The 24383-nt window shown below is 40.3% G+C and overlaps 1 protein-coding gene across 2 annotated transcripts in view; it reads right to left on the bottom strand.

The window, feature by feature from the left end:
* Positions 1-24383, bottom strand: part of PDK3 (pyruvate dehydrogenase kinase 3) — a 68487-nt gene that overhangs the window by 31156 nt on the left and 12948 nt on the right. For both annotated transcript variants that reach the window (XM_080653621.1, XM_080653622.1), the window contains exons 2-5: positions 16867-17008; positions 13131-13202; positions 5959-6143; positions 2722-2811 (exon numbers count right to left, since the gene is read on the bottom strand). In XM_080653621.1, the coding sequence (XP_080509747.1) occupies positions 2722-2811; positions 5959-6143; positions 13131-13202; positions 16867-17008 (489 nt within the window). The remainder of the gene's footprint in view (positions 1-2721; positions 2812-5958; positions 6144-13130; positions 13203-16866; positions 17009-24383) is intronic.

Genomic DNA, 24383 nt, shown 5'->3' with positions numbered 1-24383 from the left:
CACATGTTGTATGATTCCATTCACATAAAATGTCCTGAATAGGCAGAAAGTAGATGAGTGGTTGCCTAGTCCTGGGAAGAGGGGTAGTGGGGATTGACTGCTAGGGGTATGGGGGTTTCTTTCAGGGGTGATGGAAATGTTCTAAAATTGGATTGTGGCACTGGCTGTACAACTATGTGAATATCCTAAAAAAAACACACACTGAATTGTACACTTTAAGTGGGTGAATTATATAGTATGTATATGAATTGTATCTCAATAAAGCTGTTTTTAAAGAAGTAAATTATGAGTTTCAAATTTATCAAACCAAGAAATACTTATTGACCATCTAACAGGCATATACTAAGTTCCATGTAAGTTACAAAACAAGTTTAAGACACACACCCTGACCTCAAATTGCTTGCAGTTCAAGAGAAAAGGCACACACGCAGCGTATAATAATGCACTTTTGCATTATGAATGTGCACCTTTTTTTCGTGGGGGCAGTCAACTATCTGAACCTCGCTTTCTGATTCATAAAAGACATTGGGCTACAGTCTAATGAACATACAACTATGCCAAGACCAATCCTGTTCCCCTCCGCCAGCAGGGGCCTGCAAAAGTCATGATTAACCACAGGCTTCTCTTGTGAGGGAGTTACCTGTAGGATTCTTAGGGAGCTGAGGCTGGATCTATTCATCTTATAATGGAAATAATTTGAGTGAATGTTTCCTAATTAAAGAGGCCAGAACAGCTTGGCAATTCTAAGCTGGGCAAAGGCCCCTAGGCCTGGGTCCTCCTCCCTGGATTTAAGAATGCCCAGGGTAGCCCAGCTGGTGTGGCTCAGTGGTTGAGCACTGACCTATGAACCAGGAGGTCACAATTCGATTCCCAGTAAGGGCACATGTCTGGGTTTCAGGCTCGATCTCCAGTGTGTAACGTGCAGGAGGCAGCCAATCAATGATTCTTTCTCATCATTGATGTTTCTCTCACTCTCTGCCACTCCCTTCCTCTCTGAAATCAATAAAAATATCTACATATAAAAGCCTAAGTGACCGAACGACCAGTCGCTATGACGCGCACTGACCACCAGGGGTCAGACACTCATGCAGGAGCTGTCCCCTAGTGGTCAGTGCACTCCCACAGCCAACATCCTGCAGCCGGCCAACCTCCCATGGTCCCTTCCCCACGACCAACCAACCTCCCGTGGTCCTTCCCCCCCGGCTGGCCGGCCAGCCCCAATCGGCCCCAATCAGGACTGGGCCAGATGGCCCCAATAGGTGGCCAGGTAAAGGGACCCCACCCATGCATGAATTCGTGCACCGGGCCTCTACTATCTATATATATAAAAGCCTAATATGCAAAGTGTCCCCTCGGGAGTTTGACCAACTGGGAGTTCAATCGCTTGCTATGATGTGCACTGACCACCAGGGGGTGGCGCGGAACAAAGGAAAGTCCTGGCCAGCAGCCGGCAGCCGCTAGGGACCCTACCCGTGCATGAATTTTGTGTACTGGGCCTCTAGTTTATAATAGAAAGAATGCACAAGGTAAACAAGCAGCACTGGCTGCTGACCGTGTGCTGTTCCTCCATTGTGGAGGCTGTACACACTGGACCACCTCCCTTGGCTCTAACTCCAGCAGCAAAGGTCACTCTGCTTGAGGTGGGCTTGAGAGCTTTACCAAGCAGACAAGGCCCTCTTCTACCTCCTACTGACTTAGCTACACAGTTCAGAAAATGAAGAGCAACAAAGATCCTTGGTGAAGACCAGGAGAGTAGTCACAAACACTTGTGTGTGTTTAGAGCAGTGGTCGGCAAACTCATTAGTCAACAGAGCCAAATATCAACAGTACAACAATTGAAATTTCTTTTGAGAGCCACATTTTTTAAACTTAAACTTCTTCTAACGCCACTTCTTCAAAATAGACTCACCCAGGCCGTGGTATTTTGTGGAAGAGCCATACTCAAGGGGCCAAAGAGCTGCATGTGGCTTGCGAGCCACGGTTTGCCAACCACTGGTTTAGAGGAAGGAGGGGACGGCCACAATAGGAGATGTCATCTTCGGAACGGACAATTTGGGAATGTGAGGCTGCATAGAGTTACTGTACCCTTGAAGACAACTGAAAAAGAGGTCTAAAAACGTGGCGGATCACTTGCGACCAGGAAGGTTTCCTGGAGCTGGCATCTATCTTAAATGAATAACGAGGAAACTGCAGCTCAGAGTCAAAGCACCCGGGCATTAGGGACTTATGGTTTTAGGGCTCTGTTTTACACCAAGGCTACTGGGACAGTGTCCAGCTCGATGTCAAGTGACCCCATGAAGCCCACATGCCATGTAGATTCTAAAGCCTGGGTGCACGTCAAAAAGATGCTTCCATTTTACAAACACGTGAATTCAGCCTAATTTTATAACAAGGATTTGCATTCTCTGATATTTTCAGATAATGGTGGCAATCAAAACTTAGAATCCTACTTAAGCTGACAAATGTTCACAGTTTAACATAGAACTAGAAGTAAAATCCTAGTCAATGAAGTAGAAACTCCCATTTTGAGCAGCGCGAATTATGCATCTTTTCCTGAACTGCCTGAAAAGAACATTTCATATTTGGGTGAAGTAGCTTGGGCCCAGAGTGGCCTAAGGACTCGGCAAACAACTCGGCAACATAACCCTATCGCCAAGCTGCCTTGATAGCACCACAATCCTATATGAAATACAATCGCTAACATTACAGAGGTCTCCTTACCTTTCACGACATCAGCCACGTTGCAGGTGGGATCGATACTTCCAATGTGTTTAGGATGAGCAGGATTTGTGTCACCACCAAACAAAAGTGCTAAGCAAACACAAAAGGGAAGGGAGAGATTATAAACAAAGCAGGCTGGGATGGTCAAGCAGAGAAAAATGGAGGATTCCTGTGTTTGTAATAATCATTTTAGCATCCACAGTGACTTAAAGTAACAGAATACAGAGTGGAGCAAAAGTGGGTTTACAGTTGTATGCGAAACACAGAGTTCATTTTTATATTATTATTTATTACTAGAGGCCCGGTGCACAAAATTCGTGCACTGGGAGGGGGGGGGGTCCCTTAGCCCGGCCTGCGCCCTCTCTCAGTCCAGGAGCTCTCACTCCTTACCACCCGCCTGCTCGCTGCTCCTTAGCACTGCTGCGGAGGCAGGAAAGGCTCCCGCCACCACTGCTGCGCTCGCCAGCCATGAGCCCAGCTTCTGGCTGAGCAGCGCTCCCCCTGTGAGAGCACACTGACCACCAGGGGCAGCTCCTGCATTGAGCCCCCTTGGTGGTCAGTGCGCATCATAGTGACCAGTCATTCTGGTTGTTCGCTGTAATGGTCGCTTAGGCTTTTGTTATACAGATTGTATCCTTTTGCATATCAACAACTGTAAACCTACTTTTGCCCCACCCTGAATATAATATGATGATGGGACAACGAAGAAAGAAGGATGTGCTTTAAGACCTGTCAGTAGCACTCAGCAGGTCCTAAAGCAGTGACACGTGCCAGGTGTCCAATCCCTTCTTCCTGACCCAATGTAACTTGGATGAAAAACTTCTTTTCAACTTGACCCAACTTCTCAGAACTACTGCGGACATTTAATCCAACATTCACCAAATAGTTAGAAAACACAGCCTGCACCATTAGGCCAGGCTTGTGAGATGTCTTCACAGTGAACATTTCAAATGCTTCCACCATGGAGATTATTTTTCAATGTTGTATACACAAATGATATTTGTTCAAGTATTTTTTTAACCCCAAAGTTGTTTTAATTTTTTATTATCCTCACCCAAGGATATGTTTATTGACTTGAGAGAGAGAGGGAGGAAGGGAGAGGGAGAAACATCGATCAGTTGCCTGTTGCCTTCTGTAAGCACCCCAGCAGGGGGATCAAACTTGCAACCTAGATATGTGACCTGACTGGCAATCAAACCCGCGACCTTTTGGTGTATAGGACGACACTCCAACCAACTGAGCCACCCGGCCAGGAATGTTCAAGTATTTTTAAAAGTATAAATGCTTTCAAAATACACAAGATTGGCAAATTTTACTTCTGAATAAAAGCCAAAAGGAGCCCCAAAGGAAAAAGTAATCTAAATTCAAGTGTTTATAAGTATGTGTGTGTGTGTGTGTATATATATATATGTGTATATATATATATATATATATACATATAACATCTATTTATTTTTGAATCAAACAAAAATTGGAACAACTTAGATTTCACAAAAAGAGAATGCTTAAATAATCTAGGGGAGAGTTTAAATTATAAAAATGCTGAATATGGGCACTAGGCCAATACATAAAGTTCCAACTGATTAAGTGAAAGAAAATCAGAAGTGACAAGCTTAGTCCATGATCTAAAAACATGTACGTATAGCCCAGCCAGTGTGGCTCAGTAGTTGATTGTCAACCTATCAACCAGGACGTCACGCTTTGATCCCCAGTGTAGTGTGTGCAGGGGGCAGCCGATTAATGATTCTCTCTCATCACTGATGTTTCTCTCTCTCTCCCTCTCCCTTCCTCTCTGAAATCAATAAAAAATATATATTAAAAAATAAATAAAAACATGTACATATATACACAAATACAGATTTAGGTCAGAAAGACATTATAATTATCTAAGTAGTTTAGTTAAATAGTATATAGGTTCTTTTTTTCCTTCAAGTCGCCTATAAATTGTCATATTTTTTAAATAATAAATTACCTTTATTGTCATATCATCAGAGTGATATGCTTTGATTATTGTTGTGAAGAGTTATATGTTTTACCTGTAACTAATATGATTTTTTCAATTACAGTTGACATTCAATATTATATTGGTTTCAGGTACACAGCATACTTTTCTATTTTTAAAAGCTATACATTTAGAACCAACCCACATTTATTTTTTTATGTGCCCAGGCATGAAACAGCTGGCCAACAACACAGGCATCAGCTAGAATGAAATAAGGACTGTGCGCCTGCTTTGCCCCTGATGGATATAAGAGCGACACCACCAATCTGGTGTCTCCTTGCCCATTGCCAGGGGGTCCAACCTTCATGTAATAGTTGTATAACATTCATTTATCCAAATAAATAAAATTAGTAAAATAAAGATACACTAGCCATTTTATGATTCAGTAAAGATGATAATTTAGACTCTAGATGTGTGGATGCTTTTTCATAAGAATTATGAAATCAGCCCAGCCGGCATGGCTTAATTGTTGAGCACTGACCTATGAACCAGGAGATCATGGTTCGATTCCCAGTCAAAGCACATGCCCGGGTTGTGGGCTCGATGCCCAGTGTGGGGCATGCAGGGGGCAGCCAATTAGTGATTCTCTCTCATCACTGATGTTTCTACCCCTCTCTCCTTCTCCCTTCCTCTCTGAAATCAATAAAGATGTATTTTTTTTAAAAAAAAGAATTATGAAATCAGGCAAAGAGACAATGCTAAAAATAAGCCCCAAATTTTTTTGTGGAGATAATTTTAGCTGCTTTTTTTTCTTATCTGCTTATCAGCCTGGAGAGTGGACTAAATCTCTCAGGATTATGGTTTGGTAACTCGCTTAATCTGTTTTCACTGATCACTGTGACATAAAAGACCAATTGCTCATATTGTCAACATGCAAATTCAATATTCCCAGGAACAATGTTTTTAAAACCAAAAGGGAAACAATCCAATATCCTGGATAAAATACTAGAACATTCTCTCAGAGACACATAAAAGTGTTTGGAGATTAATATGGCGCCTTTAAAGCTGGACCTTCACCCCCATCAGGAATGGGACAGCAAAGGCTTAGCATCAAAAAGCCTTTCAATGACTTATTTGAACAAAGAATACTAATGAATAGCTTTTTAACAGATAGAATTTACTTAGAAAAAAACTTAACTAGGAATGAAATTTCTACAGACAAAAATGCAGATCTGTAACATATGGAAGAAATCACTCTGATTACCATTTCAAATCTGGACCAAAGCCCAACTTACTGTGCTGGTTAATAAGCATGCGGAAGGAGATGCGGTTGGTATAGAAGCGATCCAGAAAATACTGGATGTTACTGCTAATGAACGGATCAAACCCAAACTTCTCCTTGTATTCAATCACTCCTTGTGCCATTGTAGGAACCACATCATTGTGCCTATTTCTGACTTGAATAAGAACTTGTAGAAAGCTGTGTGGGAGAAAAACAAAAGTAGTCAGTCTTTTTATCTCATGGCTGATGCATAACCTCCCCAGTTCCATCTCCAGACTACTTACCTTCTGGTATTTCTATAGGTAGAGACATCATAATCATTACAGGCTACAAGGAAGAACTCATGGGAAACAAAAGTATTACCCAAGTTTTTGCCTGAAACTTTCTACAGAAATTCTTTTGGAGACACAAAAAGTAAACAGTTCCAGTAAAGAAAAAATGCTCAAATACCTTTTTAAGGAATCCACTGACATTTTGGATAAATGATCTACATATATAAAAGACTAATATGCAAAGTGTCCCCGCAGGAGTTCGACTGGGAGACCAGGAGTTTGATAGCTCGCTATGACATGCACTGACCACCAGGGGGTGGTGTGGAATGAAGGAAGGCCCCAATCACCCCCGATCACCGAACAGGCCTAGGAACCCTACCCGTGCAGGAATTTTGTGCACCAAGCCTCTAGTTACATATAACACAGGTTCTATAAGTATTTGCTGAATAAATAATTGTAGAGCATATTATTTCTTCTGACAACATGAGGACAATCCAAAAAATTTTCCAAGGATTTATTATGGAGTTCCAAAGCAAAAGGTTTGGATGGTTGGACACTTAGCATATTAGCCTATTTATTCAATATGCTAATGAATAAATAATGTCAAACTTTTGAAGAGTAAAATTTTGAAATATATTTCTCATAGCAGTAAAATATAGTGATGAAATGTAGATAAAGACAATTAAAACAAACCTATTTAAGTATTGTGGTATATTATTGTAAAGATGCAGAGGGAAAATGTATTATGGATGGTAAATAAGAAGAGAAAGACAAGTCAATGGAACCAAATAAAAAGCTTGGAACCAGGATGAAGCGTGAGTGAGTATATGTGTATAAAAATTGAGCATATCGATAAAGTGGCATTGCAAATCAGTAGGGAAACAATCAAATTACTTGGGACAGCTGGTTAACAATTTAGTCACAACCCAATTTCACGCCTTAAGGCAAACAGTGGGTTAAGAGATTTAAATGAAAGAGGGCAAAATCACATAAAAGATAAAAGAAGCCCTAACTGGTTTGGCTCAGTGGATAGAGCGTCGGCCTGCGGACTGAAGGGTCCCAGGTTCGATTCTGGTCAAGAGCATCTACCTTGGTTGCGGGCACATCCCCAGTAGGAGGTGTGCAGGAGGCAGCTGATCGACGTTTCTCTCCCATCGATGTTTCTAACTCTCTATCCCTCTCCCTTCCTCTCTGTAAAAAATCAATAAAATATATTTTTAAAAAAGATAAAAGAAAATCAGGTGAGAAAGTATGTAACCTTGGAGTAAGGAAGGCTGTTCTAAATTTAATACCAAGGGCAGAAACCAGGAAGAAAGAAATTATATGACTGGGTAGAATTTCAGCAATTCTGTCAAAAAACAAGGGAAACTGGGAAAAGTCTATTTGCAAGAGTTACTATCCTTAATTTAAAAAAAAAAAAGATGAGCCCCCTAAAGGAAAACTAGGCAAGTAATCTGGTATCAAAGGGGAATTACCAGAGGAAATGGCAAATGCCAAAAACTTTCCCTTCACAAATAATAAAAGAAAAAGAAATTAAAAACAGTGCAACAGCTGTATTTAAGAGCTGTTCTTTAGAGCAGTGGTCGCCAACCTTTCGGACCTCACGAAACACCAATGGTCCATGGACCACAGGTTGGTGACCACCGCTTTAGAGCACTGTTCGTAGTCACAAGAAAACTGTAAACCCTTCTAAAACCCAAAGATAGGAGTTCAAATCCCATGACTTATCTTTAGATTGACTATTATGAAACTAAATATTGCTGTAGATCTGTAACATCACATGGTTATTTTTGTGAAAAAAAAAAATTCATACAAATGTATATGTATGCCTGGTTAAAAGTTGGGATGGAAGGAAAATGTTTACAATGGTTGTCTCCTGGAAATGTGGAGTGACTTTCTTTTTACTTATCTGAATAGTCTCATTTTTCCCAATGATGAAATATGTCTGTAACAAATGCACACAAAGACAGCAAAGATGAGTAAATCAACTCTGAAATTAGGAAGTCATAATTATACATAAGAAATTTTATGGTGGACAATTTGTCCTCTACCTAATGTTCTTTCTTTATTTTTTGTTTTGTTTTATTGTTAGTCCTCACCTGAGTATATTTTTCCATTGATTTTTAGAGAGAGTAGAAGGGAGGAGGAGAAACATCAATGTGAGAGAGACACATCGACTGGTTGCCTCCCACATGTGCCCCAACCAGGCCCAAGGATTGAGCCTCAACCAAGGTACGTGCCCTTGACCAGAATCAAACCAGGGACCCTTCAGTCCTCAGGACTATGCTCTATCCACTGAGCCAAACTGTCTAGGGCCATAATGCTCTGTGTCTCAACTTATTTGAAGGGAGGAGACTTGCCTTCATGGTTCAGTTCTCAGCTACTTCCCCAATCTTCCAGGGCTCTTCTAAGCTTATCTATATATATAAATGGCTAATATGCTAAGTGTCCGACTGTCTGACAGGTCACTATGACACACAATGACCACCAGGGGGCAAACACTCAATGCAGGAGCTGCTGAGCTGCAGTGACTTGGCAGTGGTGGTTCTTGGGTGACGCACCCCGAAACCAGAGAGGAGGGAGCCCGATTCCTCGCGGGGCTGTGCAATTCCACCTTTGGCCATGAGTTATGTTGTTTCTGGGGCACTGTAAGCCCGGGATCTGGTTTACTGCACACTTATGTTTGTGTTCCACACTCTGTACGACAGGAACTTTGCAGAGTGCCCTCTCGCACTCTGGGACCCCTCAGGGAATGTCAGAGAGCCAGTTTCAGCTTGATCCCACAGGCCAGGCTGAGGGGCCCCACCTGCCAGAGGGACCCCGCTCACTCTGCAGACGCCTTGGAGGGACTGCCGGAGGTTGGCTTCAGGATGTGTCTGGCCCATCTCGCCCAATCCTGCCCCGCCAGCCACCTTCTAATTAATTTCCTTTCAATGTGCATGAATCCATGCACCGGGTCACTTAGTCATTACATAAATGTGCTTGTCCTCTAAGCTACTTTCACTCTACTTAAATGATTTCCCTGCCCATGACTCCTATATAACCTCTCACAGAACACAAAAGGCTATTACTATGAGTAACATGACTCACCTTTACTCCTTCCTTCACTGTGGGCCCCAGGCTTCAAAAATCCCAAATATCCTAACTAGCTATGTGCACCTAGGCAAGTTTCCGAAGCTCTCTGACTGAGAGCTATTATTACCAAGATCTTGTACACACTGGATCCAGCACTTGGCAGTTTACAACGCAGGCTCATGACCATAAATCGCATCAGACTGACAACCTGTTCCAGAAACTGAAACAGGACTCTGGGAACCACACAGCAGAAATTGAATATCACATACTTCCATAAATCTGTGTCCTAAAATTCGAAGCTAGAAAGAGGCCAGTCCTAATTTTTAAGATATCAGCCAAGCAAACTGTACTTGCTAATGACTTCTGAGAAAACAAAGCTTCTGGATTGGATTCATTTAATTTCAAAACCGTAAATGACCGCAAGAGTTGATAATAATGCCCAACTGGCGTGGCTCAGTGGTTGAGTATGAACCAGGAGGTCATGGTTCAATTCCCAATCAGGGCACATGCCTAGGCTGTGGGCTCGATTCCCAGTGGGGCATACAGGAGGCAGCTGATCAATGATTCTCTCATCATCATCGATGTTTCTATCTCTCTCCCTCTCCTTTCCTCTCTGAAGCCAATAAAAAATATTTTTAAAAAACAAGTTGATAGTAAGGAAAATACTACATCTGGGGCTCTAACCTTCCTTCCACGTTTCACAGATTCATTGCACAAACCCCTAGCCAAGTATAAAACAGGTCAATATTTTCCCCTTTATATTTTAATTTACAACTAAACTTGACCTAGCTACTCATGGCTTGACCCAGCAGTGCTGGCAGTATGGTACATGGTCAAGAACAATGTCCTACAGAAAAGGAAATGTGATTTCCAGATCCAGCTCTACTACTAACTAATGTTATGATCTTGGGCAAGTCACCTCACACCTTGACCTCAGTTTCCCTATCTGTGAATTGAGAGGGCTGGGTCAAATGCCTGGCGCCGAGGTCTTATATAACGTGTAGTTTCTCTAGTTCTTTTAATGGAACACCTATATGTAAGGTGCTCAGTCTCACAATTGCGTGGACCAGGTTTCTACTCAGAAATTCCTCAGCGCAACAGGCCTGCCATATGCATTCACTCATGTGTTTATGAAACAGGAAGAAAGTAATGTGAAAAGGATACCTCATTTCTCTTGAGGGAAAGAGCCACACTCAGAGCTAGGGTTTGTGTTTCCTGGTTAAATGAAAATGAAAAACAGAAATATTTCCCATCAGCATGAGAATTTAGTGGTCTTCGTGCATAATAGCAGCAATAGAATCAAAGTTGTCATAGAAAAAGCACACTCTTTTCTGTTTCTCCAAAATAAAACCATTATTGGTTTTCTGCGTTCAAATGTAATAACATTGAACATTTTTTAAAGACTGAAAATATTGTGTAATAGCTTATTGGTACTGTGGAAGAAATGGGCATCAAGCAAATCAAGAACTTGGGAGAGCTCTCGCCAATCAATCAGAAGGCAACAGAGAAAAATATATGAAGAACTTCCTGTACTTATGCTGAATAGAAGGGGCAAGAGGGGACATCCTTGTCTTGGTCCTGATCTTAGAAGAAAAGATTTCAGCTTTTCACTGGTCCTTCCTCAAGTGGCTAAATAGATGAACAAGGAAGAGCAAGCAAGAGTAGCAGATTTAGAAGACTATAAGACAGATTTGTAAAGAATAGTCAACTGCCAAAGTACTGGTAGATTCAGGGGTGTGGATGACAGAGGTTAGACTGTCATATGTAAAAATACTTTTCCAAAGGATAATTCAAGCATTAATATATGTTTCAGTGTCACGCAAAAAGTTTCAAATGCTTTTAGTGAATAATTTCAAACATCTCTTTTGCATCACACACTATTAAACCACTTAATCTATATGTAATAGAGCAGACTACAATTTGTGATTATAATTCATCAAGCAAAACTTTGAACTGTCTGTGGTACTTAATTATATAACCAGGAAGTAGTAATTTTAATGTAAAACACATTTCAAATGAATGATGCAATTAATATCTTAAGTAAATGTCTTTATAAAATGTCACCAACTCAGATGTAAGGTAACAACATACAGGGTGTCCAAAACATGCACACACACTTTAACAGCTGATAGCTCAATTGATGTTGCTTTCTTTTCAGCCAGACTAAGTTTTGAACAAAGGAAATTCATCCTAAAATACTGGAAGTTTGAAAATGCAGTTGAAGTACAAACATTGCCTTTATAATTATTCAAAGTGTGTATACATTTTTGGGGGTACCCCAAAATATATATACACTTTAACAGCTGATAACTCAATTTTCACTCCATTTCAGGTTTAACTAATTTGATATAGTGGGTGAAGCCAGACTAAGCTTTGAACAAAGAAAATTTATCCACTGGACTTTTTTATGGGGATACATAAAAGATATAAGTTTACCGTACAAAACTGGCAAGAGTTGACTAATTAAAGGCACACAAATACCAAACAAAATGATTTTTGATGTTTGCGATTCCATTGCTTTACATTATCAGCAGTGCTTGGACCAGAGCAGTCATCAGTTTGAAAAAAAAAGGCATTGACAAAAAACATTATTCATTTCTATAGATTCTTTTAAATTTTGAAAATGAACTGTATGTTAATAAACACGGACTTTATAATCATTAAAATTGCGTATACATTTCGGGGAGACACTCTATATAATGCAAGAACTTCATCAGTGGCCAGGATTACTAATTTTGAATAGACTACATGAAGATTTTAAGATGTGTCATCATATAATAAAAAGAGAAAAAATTTTATCACTGTCACAAATAGCCTAATTAGTTAACTGTATGCAATATGCATCTGGATTGTTTTAAGCTATAAAAGTAAAGAATTTGTAAGTCTAAATAAATAAATATTTTAAAAAATACTGTAGCCCTAGCTGGTATGGCTCAGTGGATAGAGCATCGGCCTGTGGACTAAAGGGTCCCGGCTTCAATTCCAGTCAAGGGCACATGCCCGGCTTATGGGCTCGAGCCAATCAATGATTCTCATCATTGATGTTTCCATCTCCCTCTCTCTCTCTCTCTCTCTCTCTCTCTCTCTCTCTCTCCCCCTTCCTCTCTCAAATCAATAAAAATATATTTTAAAAAAATACTGTAAAGGACTGAGTAGATAGATTCATGCATATAGAGACCACTGCATTCTTAAAACAACCACTAGGTGGAACATTTACTGCAACATTTACAGTGAGGGCCCGCACCAGTTCCCCATAAGCACGAAAGTATTAAGAATTAGATCATATCATGCTAAGCAAAATAAGTCAGATGGAAGATGTCAAGTACCATATGCTTTCACTCATATGTGGGATATAAAACTGAAAGCAACAAATGAACAAACGACAAACAAACAAACAAAACTCCTAGACACAGACAACAAACAGTATGGTGGCTGCCAGAAAGAAGCGGGGTTGGGGGAGAGGTAGTAAATAAAGAGGAGCAAATATACGATGTGGGTAGTGAACACACAATGGAATATACAGGAGCTGTATTATAGAATTGTACACTTGAAGCCTATATATTTTTATTTAAACAATGTCACCCCAACAAATTTAAAATTTTTTTTAAAGAATTAGATCATGAACCATAATTTAAGTGTCATTATTCATTTTGTAACTATTACACTTTTAAATCAATTTTTAAATTTAAAAAAGGCAATGTTGAGTCATTACCCATTAAGAAACCTAATGCTTCCATCCAAATTATACTTCTTGGTTCTTACTGACATGAGCTCCATTCACCAAACCACTTTTTACCTAGACCTTTTGACTTTTAGATGAGTTTGATACCATACTTACTTATCTAAGACCTTTGGATCCTCAGGGCTCTTATTTTCATACTCCAAAAGTTCAAGGAAGCTCTGCATATACCTGAAAAAAGAAGACCTACTGTGTTAGCTGTCTACCCAACACCCATTTCTCCTTTCCCTCTTCCGTAGAGTACCCCAAATTTTCACTCAAGTAATATCCCTTCCCCTCCCCCACGCAGTCCAAGTGCTTTGGGAAAAGCCGATGCCACGCACAGCTCCTGCGTGGCCTGACTTTTCTCTGGGCAATTCTATTTCTCTTATCATTCGTTCCTAATTAGTCTGGTAGTCCAGGTCTAAGCCTGTTACTGTGTCACATATTCCTGGATACCGGGATTGGCTCAGGAATGGGCATACGGTCTCAATTCAGAACAGTAAAATAAGAAAGACTTAATGGAGATCTCTGGGAGAGAAATCAACTTGCTCTGCTTTTTTAATTTGCTGTGTGGATGTGAAGCCTGGGACTGTTGCAGCTATTCTGTCACCAGGAGGAAATCCAGCCTGAAAGTAAAGGCAACACCATGGAAAGCAGGACCTTGAGAAGCTCATGAAATCTCTGAATCAAAGAAACACCAAAAGCTCATCCTATGGCTGGATCTTATAGTGACAAACAAACCAATGAATTGTTTCAGCCAGGTTTAGCTGGATCTCTTTCAAACATATCCTAACTGACACACCAAATCTAGAGTTTAATTACCCAAAAAAGTGCACATAAATTGTAAGAAGCACATGTGTGACACTGAATTGTGCGCTAAGAACTTAGAAACCAGAAATAATGAAGGTTCCTTCTCAGAGTTAAACTCTCTTTAAACACTCAGAAACAGCTTCAGGATTAAGAATAGCTCCTCCCTATCCGCCTGGCCAGAGTGGCTCAGTGGTTGAGCATTGAACTATGAACCAGGAGGTCACGGTTCAGTTCCCGGTCAGAGCACATGCCAGGTTGTGGGCTTGATCCCCAGTGGGGGTTGTGCAGGAGGCAGCCAATCGATGATTCTCTCTCATCATTGATGTTTCTATCTTTTTCTCCCTCTCCCTTCCTCTATGAAATCAATAAAATTATGTATTTTTAAAAGACTAGCTCCTTATCTCAATCAGGGCCAGTATAAGAAATGATATGTCTAACATAAAGATCTAGAGAACACAGAAAAATGGGACCCAGGGAGGCACTTGACTGTAGCAGCTACATTCACACAGGACCTGCTGGATCTGGTGGGGATGCAGAGATTTCAATTACTCAGAGGTGTGTAATCTCTGCTTTGGATCTTAACATATCCTGAAAGAATTATCTCTTATTCTAATTAGGTCTAACAATTAATGGCACTAATCCTACTAGCTACCTCTGATAGAGGAAGAGGCTATTTAAGCAACTAAAAGTGACCAGTAAGCATATAAATAGATAGAAATTACATTTTATTAATCAGCCTCACTTGATCTTTGTGACTATGCATAATATATGTTCATCTCGGGGTATAATTTTTAAGTCTCTGGGCAGATAAAGCTATGGATTAGATAGTGCTAAAATCATCAAGTCAAACCACCCTGCAAGGCCACTCTTAAGAGGGAAAAGAAATAACAACTAAACACAATGCATGATCCTGCACTGGATTCCTAAATTGGGGGTAGGGTGTTCTATTAAAAAAGAACACTATTAGGACAATTGATGAAATAAGAACAAGTTCTACATATTAGAAAATATTACTGGATCAGTGCTAAATCCCCAAATTGAACATGCTGTGGTTTTTTCTAAGAGTTGTTCTAAGTAGATACCTACTAAACTATTTAGGGGTAGAAGGGGCATGATGTCTAGCATTAATGCAATGTTTCAGGAAAAAAATAACATGTGTGTGTATTATATATGTGTGTGTTATGCTATACATACACACACACACACATATATATACACACAAATACAGATATACATACACACATTTATATACAGAGAATATGAATGAGAATGGTAGAACAAATGTCAAATGTTAGCAATTAGTGTATCTGGGTAAAGGTTCGTAATGGGAATTCTTGCTACTAGTCTTGCAAACCCTTTGGTTAAGTAGGAAATTATTTCAAAATTGTACGTTTAAGAAAAGGAGGAAATGACGTGTGTGTGTTTAGAACGGCCATGGAAAAGGAATAGTGAGGAGATACAAAGAGTTGGCACAGTAATTTGAGTCTATACTTTGCCAGCAATTCACTTTGAAGCTCCTGAAGTACCTTTTAAATAAGTGATAGTAAATATTTGACTGTCACTGCCAAGACCAGGGGACTTGAAAGTCATCTAGCCTGCCTAGAACCCCCACCACAGTAGCCCCCAACAGTGCTTATATACTTGCTTTTGGAAATCTCTAATGATGGCCTTGAGCAATAAGGAAGTCTCATGCAAACCTGCTGCTCCTTCTGAAACAAGCTATGCATTTAGGGTAGAAAGCAACTGACTATGAGATCGAAGCCATGGTCGCCATCTCTCCTGGGTTCCAGGACCCCTGTGCTTCCCACAGGGAGGACTGTTGTGTGTCTGGAACAGGGACTGGACACTGGATCTCCTAGACCTCCCAATAGTGTTTCTCAGATAATTCATTCTCAGCCCTAAGAATGTATTACAATTAATACAGGGTGGGCCAAGTAGGTTGACAGCTGTGAGTACGTGAAGCACAGAGTTTATTCTTGTATTAGTCTTTATTTTGTATTGTATTATTTTCCATAGGAACTGTAAACCTACTTTTTGCTCACCCCTGTATCACTGAGGAATGACTATTGAATGGCCATTCTCTTTCAGTAGCCTGGCCTCCACTGACCCTCTCAATGCAAGTTAATTAATAGTTCCATTCTCCTTGTATCTGTCCACATCATTCCCTTCCCCTAAAATGCTCTCCCTGTCCCTATCATTTCCAGCCCCCCATCAAGGGGTAGTACAAAATCACTTGTCCTACAGCACTTCCTCTTTCCCTGCTTGAGAGCACTTTTTGCACCTGGCCTCCCCTTCTCCCCAGCTTTCTCCAGTGACTTCTACCTCGCTTTTATAATCCAGAGGAGACCTGCCTATGTTTTTTAAATCTATGCAAATCCCTTTCTAAAAATGCACCCACTCTCCCACATCCTACCACTCACCAACCTCACCCTGCTGACCTAGTCAGGTGTTTACTCACAAATTCAACTTCCTCAATTAAATAACACCTGCTTTAAGCTCAGAGCTGTACCTGATTGAGCTTTGAGTAATACTTGTTAAAATTTTTCATACTATTCACAGGGCAAATGCAGCATAGCAAGTAGTGATATTTTTCCAATCCAAGGTCCCTTTAAATGACTTAATGTGTTCTAACGAAAGTACTGCCTTCAAGGAACTTCTTTAAAAGGAAAACAAAAGGAGCAAGGCTGAGACTTGATGGAAGCAATATCCCCCATCTAAAGGATTGCAGACCTGCGTACATCGGTAACTGCATTGCTATTCCTCTCTACTTTTCTGTACTCTCCCATTTTTAAATAAGCCATCACATTTATAAGCAGAAAAACAAAAATTGAAAGGTCAAGAAAGTGTCTTGTACAGTTTAAAAGTATTTTCATTAAGGCGATTTTAAACTGTCAGTTAAAAAAAATCCTAATTGCCTGGAAAACCCGGCTATCCCGAGTGACTCCTACACAGGCGCTGCGTGCACTTTTAGGGAGAATGGTGCCAATGCCAAATGTTCAGAACATCATGGGAAGACCCATTTGAAGGCACATTATTTACTTACCAACTCTGGACCAATCCCACTGAAGGGCGGTTAAGCAAATTATCCGGCAGAAGATTAACTTCTCTCATGGTGTTAGCCAGGCGCACAGGAAGCTCCTTCCGTAGAAACATGTATGACGTTTTTTCACACGCATTGTCTCTCCCTATTCAGAGGTGAAAAATTTTCCATGATTTACAATCTAATAGATGGAATAAATGTTGCCATGGTAGCAGTTACTGGTCGGGAAGAGAAAATTAAATAATCCTGCAACTTCTAAATTTTTATCCTCTGAAATAGCAAATTTAAGAAAATAATTTAATAAGCATAGCAAAAGAACATTTATTCCAAGAGGCCACCTTGAAAGCAGTTTTCTTCCTTAACACAAATCTGCCCCTAGTGTTACCAGTGGCGATCTAAAAGATACCTGGGTCCTAGCCAGTTTGGTTCAGTGGATAGAGCGTCAGCCTGTGGACTGAAGGGTCCCGGGTTTAATTCTGGTCAAGGGCACATACCTGGGTTGCAGGCTTGAGCCCCAGCTCTGGTCAGGATGCGTGCGGGAGGCAACTAATGGATGTGTCTCTCTCACATGGATGTTTCTCTCTGTCTCTCCCCCTCCCTTCCACTCCCTCTAAAACATCAATGGAAAAATATCCTCAAGTGAGAATTAACGAAAAAAAAAGTGACCTGGGGTATAATCTGGATTTGTTTTCAAAAAAACACTGTGGGAAAAGTGCCAAGTACAAAAGTAAGAGAATATATAAATCAACTCCTGTTCAGAGGCATTTCCAGAAGGCAACAGATCCATTCATTCCACAAATATTCACCTACTATATACTGAGATTTTCTTCAAATGCGTTTTTTCAGGGACCACTCTGCCACTCAGGGAAATAGCCACAGACCCCATGGCACCAATTAGAGTGCCTCACTATTGGTAGCTTCTCAATGATTTATTGGAGAATAATACTTTCAGAAGTTTGTAGTTTTAAAAAAGAGTACCTGAAAAATCTCCGGTTTTGCCTCCTACATTCTAATTTAGCTTTCAAGACAAATTCTTTGTACTCAGATACCATAATTATACATCAGCTTAAATGAGGAATACATCTTTTGTACTTAGTTAATTAGTGAACCTAAAAATAAATACGAAATACTTGATTTTTTTTAAACCTTTCTGTGGTTTTCCTCCGTTAAGTTGAAAGTATTTTATCCTGTATATTAATGCTGGATACTCAGTTTAAATCAAAGGGTTCCAATAAACTTTTTAAAGTAAACTTACAAAAAAAATCCTTCTGGTTTTAATTGAATGTCCTCTCAAAAGGGTTCTGTTTTTATACGACTTCTGGCATACTATTTTCCAGTTCTTCTTTCCAGTTATTTGACTTCACTTTTTCCCCACTTCTGTGGCTTTTCTACATTCCTTCATTTTGATTTTCTATTTTTATTCTGCATTTCTCTACTCTATGTTATTTACATTTACCAATTAAATTATTCCCTAGTATCAGTTCAGAAGATGACAAAGGAGTGGGTGAAGGACATGGAAAATTCTGCCTTTAGTGAACACAAATTAGTCATTGGCTTTAACACACTCAGGTTTATTTCTTCAGTTCTTCTTCCTCATTTGATGAGCCTTTCGTTCTGTTCAGCTTTCTGTTTGTTTTTCCCACTTTGCCCTTCCATTGAAAAGCTGGAGACAATGTCTACATTTGCAAAAGGTATTATTGGCATTGCCTAGAAAGGTCCCAAATCGCTTTCCATTCACCAAGATATAGAATGAATTAGACATAAAAACACAAATGACTTTCGATTTAATGCAGGGAGCCCTCTCAGTGATGGTCGCCATAAGAAAGGAGCATTTGACTAGCCTTCTGAGAGCAAGAATAATAGTTCAGACTTACTTTTTATCCCTGCTTTCCAGAGTAACCTGTATTTCTGGTGAATCTTTAATACTCTTTTCGACTAATTTACAGGAAGTAAAAAAAAAAAAAAGGCCCACAATTATTTCTTTAGTTAATGAAGTGACCTTTTATCTTATAGTTAGAGCTGAGAAACCTCATAGCTACATGTAGAATCTCCTGTCTGGATTACTTAAAGGCTATCTTTGTCCTTTAACACTTTCACCTTTAACACTTGGTGGGGTATAGTTTGGGAATAGTAGTAATGGAATGAGGGAATAGAAAAGGAGAGCAACAAATGGAAAAATTATTAGCAAGGCACCAAAACCCAACAGAGTGATCAGCTCATTCAGATAATGTTGCTTTTTCTAAATACTGTCAATGTATTTTTACCATTAACCATCTTAAAATGGATAAATTAACCGAGAAAATAGAATTTTCAGGGCAGCTTTTTCTCCAGTTGTAAGATTTCAATCTTTTGAAAACACTGCATTTTGGAACTATAAGTAGTTAATTCTTGGACTTACCAAGGCTAAACAATGATTAATTGAAGAGTCCTTCAGAGAAACTGCCTGAAGTGTGAACAGAGAGCTATCAAATGATTGTGAATATCCTTCAAAAGAATCCCTCATTTTATTTTAGCTTCATTTATACTTTTAAAATGTTTGCTTTACTCCATGTCTAGAGGTACTATTTCACTGCCTGGAAAGTTTAAGTTTTCCTTTGTGAAAATTTATTCCTGAATATAAAAAGAGATCAAAATAGGTAGCAGATTTGGGGTCTACCAAACTTGAAGCTGCTCTCAACTCCAGACCAGGCCTTGTTATTATTACTAACAGTGTTATTACTGACATTATTGCTAACAGTGAGCCAGAAACTCCAGAGCCAAAGACTGGGGGTTTTGCCCTGCCAGTGTCGCTCAGTGGTTAAGCATCGACCAAAGAACCAGGAGGTCACATTCAATTCCTGGTCAGGGTACATGCCTAGGTTGTGGGCTCGATTTCCAGCAGGGGGCGTGCAGGAGGCAGCTGGTCAATGATTCTTTCTCATCAGTGATGTTTCTCTCTCTCCCTCGCCCTTCCTCTCTGAAATCAATAAAGATATATTTTAAAAATAAAGAAGACTGGGGGTTTCACACACACTTCATTCCCCATCACATTCAATACCCCAACAACACCCGTATATTACACGACTTCTTTTGGCCCAGTGTCTATTTTATTATGCTCACAGATGTTGTGGGTCAGGGGTTTAGACAAGACACCAGAGGGATGGCTTGTCTGGGACGTCAGCTGGGAAAACTCAAATGCTGGGGAAGTGACTAGACCATGAGCAGGGTCAGCAGGGCTGGTAGTATCTGAAGGCTTCCTACTCACAAGTCTGCTCTACAAGCATTGCCTACTGGAGCACTGCTGGGTCATCTGTCAGTGGGCTTCCTCACAGCATGGCAGCCTTGGGCTAGTTGGATTGGGTTTAGTAAACAAGGCGGAAGCTATTTGGCCTTTTATGACCCAGACTCCAGGGGAAGGGGATCGGACTGGACTCCCCCTCTTGATGGAGGGCTGGCAAAGGCCCATCATAGAAAAGCAACATCATGGACATCTTTGGAAAAGTGACACCCACCTAAGATGTTCACAAGAAGGTGCAGATTATTTATTTCTCAAATTACGTTTTTTAAAATATTTTTTATTCATTTCAGAGAGGAAGGGAGAGGGAGAGAGATAGAAACATCAATGATGAGAGAGTATCACTGATCGGCTGTGTGCCCTGACCGGGAAATCAAACCAAACCATGAACTCTTGGTTCCTAGGTCGAAGCTCAACCACTGAGCCATGCAGGCTGGGCTCTCAAATTACATTTTAAAGCATTCTTCTATGGCTTGAATGTTTCCTCTGGGGTCATTTTGGGGGGCCATTTATTTATCTTAGTTTCTTTCTTTCTCGCTGTGGACTTCCCTCAGATGGCTGGTGGTCCTTGCTTATTCAGTCATGTTTGAGAGTGAGGCAACCTAAAGATTGACTGAGCACCCAAAACTCCTGACTACATAGGGCTTTTTGGTGGGGGTCCTAACATCACCCCAGCTTTCCTAATCCTTCTTAAATAGTTTATTCAGGGTTGCTAGAGAATAGCCTCCCTTTTGCCTTTTACTTTGCCTAGGGGTTAACTGCTTGCCTAATAAAGTTTTGATGGTTAGAGTGGAGGGTGACCCTTCTGTTTGAAGACTTCTAGTTCATTCTTCAGCATGGTAACTATCACAGTGGAGAATGAATGGGCTGTGGGGGGAGATAAAAAGCAAATATAGTAAGTCCCCACTTAATGCCTTCAATAGGTTCTGCAACTTTTGGTAAAACAACAGATAGCAAAACCCATTTTACCACAGGGTAATTGATATATAGACAAGAGTTAGGTTCCTATGGTGTCTCATCAACATTATAATGAAACAACATTATTCAAGGACCTGCTGGATGGCACAGTTAACTGGTGAATCTAAGTGCTAGATATGAGTATTAACTGTATTGTTTTGCAACTTTTCCTAAGGTCAGAAATTTTTCCAAATAAAAGGTTTGGGGGGGCATTAAAAACAACCTAAATATCTAACAATAAAGCAACAGTAAAATAAATTACAATAATGTATATTTACATGGGGAAATACGCAGTCATTAAAAAGTGTTTTTAAAGAAAAACACAACCTTCTAAAAAAGGTTTTCTTGGCCCTAGCTGGTTTGACTCAGTGGCTAGAGCAGGGGTGGGCAAACTTTTTGACTCAAGGGCCACAATGGGTTCTTAAACTGGACCGGAGGGCCGGAACAAAAGCATGGATGGAGTGTTTGTGTGAACTAATATAAATTCAAAGTAAAGGAGCGGAGGGGAGAGCAAGAGAACCCTCCGCTCTTTCAGCTCTGCGGGCCAGATAGAACAGCTGAACTGGCCGGATCCAGCCCGCGGGCTGTAGTTTGCCCACTGCTGGGCTAGAGAGTCGGCTAGCGGACTGAAGGGTCCCAGGTTCCATTCCGGTCAAGGGCACATGCCTGGGTTGCAGGCTCAATTTCCAGTAGGGGGCGTGCAGGAGGCAGCTGATCAATGATTTTCTCTCATCGATGTTTCTATCTCTCTCTCCTCTCTTCTTTCCTCTCTGAAATCAATAAAAATGTATTAAAAATAATAATTAACAAAATAAAAAGGTTTTCTTGTAACTATAATCAGTCTATTAAAAAAAAAACTACTACAGCCATTCTATTCTTTAAAAAAAAACACACAAAAAAGATCTCATACATAATGTGCTACTATAAGCAGACCTTCCTGATGGTGTCTGAAGCCTGTTGTACGTACCTCCGTGTGATTATTTAATACAAATACGTCATAGGAATCGAGTTTTACAGGGTGACTGTGGTAGGGTCCTTAATAATGAAAGTAGGAGAGGGTTGTGGATCCTTCCCTGAAGGGCATCTGTGTCTGTGCTGAGGGCAAGTGAGTGATTCCACTAGTGCCTTGATCCTCTCTTTAGAAATCCTGTTTTACTCTTTTGAAAGATAAATGCTCATAAACAGACTAGTGAGAAACCCGCACCACTGTATGCCAGACAAGGCCAAAGCAAGTTGTAAAGGAATTTCACTGAGGGCCACAATTTGTGCCCACCCCTTGGGCAATCCCCCTGCCATTTCCCCGAATCACTGAGACCAAATCCTGTAGGTAACAGTATACCTCAGAAAATGGAAGTCCATTAGCACACTTGGCACATTGTAGGTCTTTAATATTTACCGATTAGAACTGAAAGTTAAAATACCTACTAAGTTTCAGTATAAACTTACTATAGCAAATAAAATTCAATGGTTCAAGCTAACATTTGCTGGTAATGGTAAATTCCTATTATAGACAGATCACTGCATTCTATATACTATTTGTTTAGGGCAGTGGTCGGCAAACTGCGGCTCGCGAGCCACACGCGGCTCTTTGGCCCCTTGAGTGTGGCTCTTCCACAAAATACCACAGCCTGGGCGAGTCTATTTGGAAGAAGTGGCGTTAGAAGTTTAAGTTTAAAAAATTTGCTCTCAAAAGAAATTTCAATCGTTGTACTGTTGATATTTGGCTCTGTTGACTAATGAGTTTGCCGACCACTGGGTTAGGGGTATTGAAATCCTTAAGAGTTAGGGGAAGAGCTGAAAGGTAGACAGGAAGGCGATAATATGGTGGCAGTAACTATCAACATGATGTGCCTGGCCAGAGAGTGGATAGAATAAGCATGAATGTTGAGAACTGGTATCACAAATAAGTTTTGACCAGCAAGAATATGTAAGTAACAATCGTAGTCAAAGCCACACACAGATCCATATCAACCTAATTCCAGAGAGGGTTAGGATCTAGTACTAAGGGTGGATTGGTGAGTTACAGGATGTCTTGTTGTCATGGAAGCAGGAATAGTTAAGTAAAGGTCACAGTGTACTCATCTTCAAGGTTAACTGAGGCAAAATGTTAAGTTAACCATTACAGTGAATGAAAAGAAGCCAAGCCAATTACGCTCAAAGCACAAATGAGCTGAAAGTGCTTTGTTTCTTGGAAAATGATCACTTTATATAGCTGGGAGCTGCAGCCAACAACCTTTAAGATAATTAATACTGGAGATCGAGAGCATCCTACGCAGTTTTTATTCTTAGCAGAAAGCTGATTTCATTCAGGAAATGCTGTGTCACTAATTTCCCATAATAAAAGCATAGCCAACATCTACAGAGCACCTACCATGTACCACGCACTGTGCTGCACTTCTTAATGTCATCAGTGCAACAAGCCTATGATTAGATGCTATCATTTCCATTTTGTAGAAAAGGTCACTGGTGTGTAGTGGGATTAAGCGATTAGCCCAAGCTCCCACTGGTGGTAGGCACCACAAATCAAGACTTAAGTATAGTCTACACATAGACTGCTTCTCACATCCTCAGAGACAATAGGCAGACTAACGAATGGTGGTGGTCTTCAGAATAAGAATTACTTCAGTGTAAGTAAATAAGTAGGTATCCATCTAACAGTTCAGAAATAATAACACTAGGTGACCATTAGATTATGCGATTTCCTGATTGTCTAACGGAACACATTTAGACAAAATCTCAAGCATTACTAAAACGCTGTTGGCTAGAAAGAACTGCATTCTGGCAATGGTATATTATATTTAAAGAAATGGCATATTATGTTGAATGAAAAATGCAGATGTTTAAAATTCAGGTAGATTGAGCTATTAACTGTGGTTTTGCCCCAAACTTTGCTTAGTCAAGATACTTAAGTCATCTAAAATTTAGCATCTTCATCCAAGAAATGGAAACATCTATTCCATCTGGATGTTGTGACAATTACAGCTACCTCTTCCCATCTCACTATTGCGTCTTCTAGAGATTGGTACAAAAAAGGTAAGCTGCCTTTACCTCCAAAAAGAATAATTTCTGGCTCACTTTGGAAGAGGTGGCCAAGATGTTATGTCAATAACTAGCTGATGCTTTGGACAGTCTCTTTGTTACCTGGGGCTCCTACTTTGCCATGTGTGAAACTGGGGAGTTTGAATAGATGATCTCTAAGCTCAAGCTCCCACTGAATGAATCTAAGAGAAGATTTTGGTTTGTCCTACACCAACCTTGCCTAGTAATACACATCTGGGAACAACTCTGG

The sequence above is a fragment of the Plecotus auritus genome (genome assembly GCF_963455305.1).
Source record: "Plecotus auritus genome assembly, chromosome: X".
Taxonomy (NCBI): domain Eukaryota; kingdom Metazoa; phylum Chordata; class Mammalia; order Chiroptera; family Vespertilionidae; genus Plecotus; species Plecotus auritus.
This window is presented reverse-complemented; position numbering and strand designations above follow the sequence as displayed.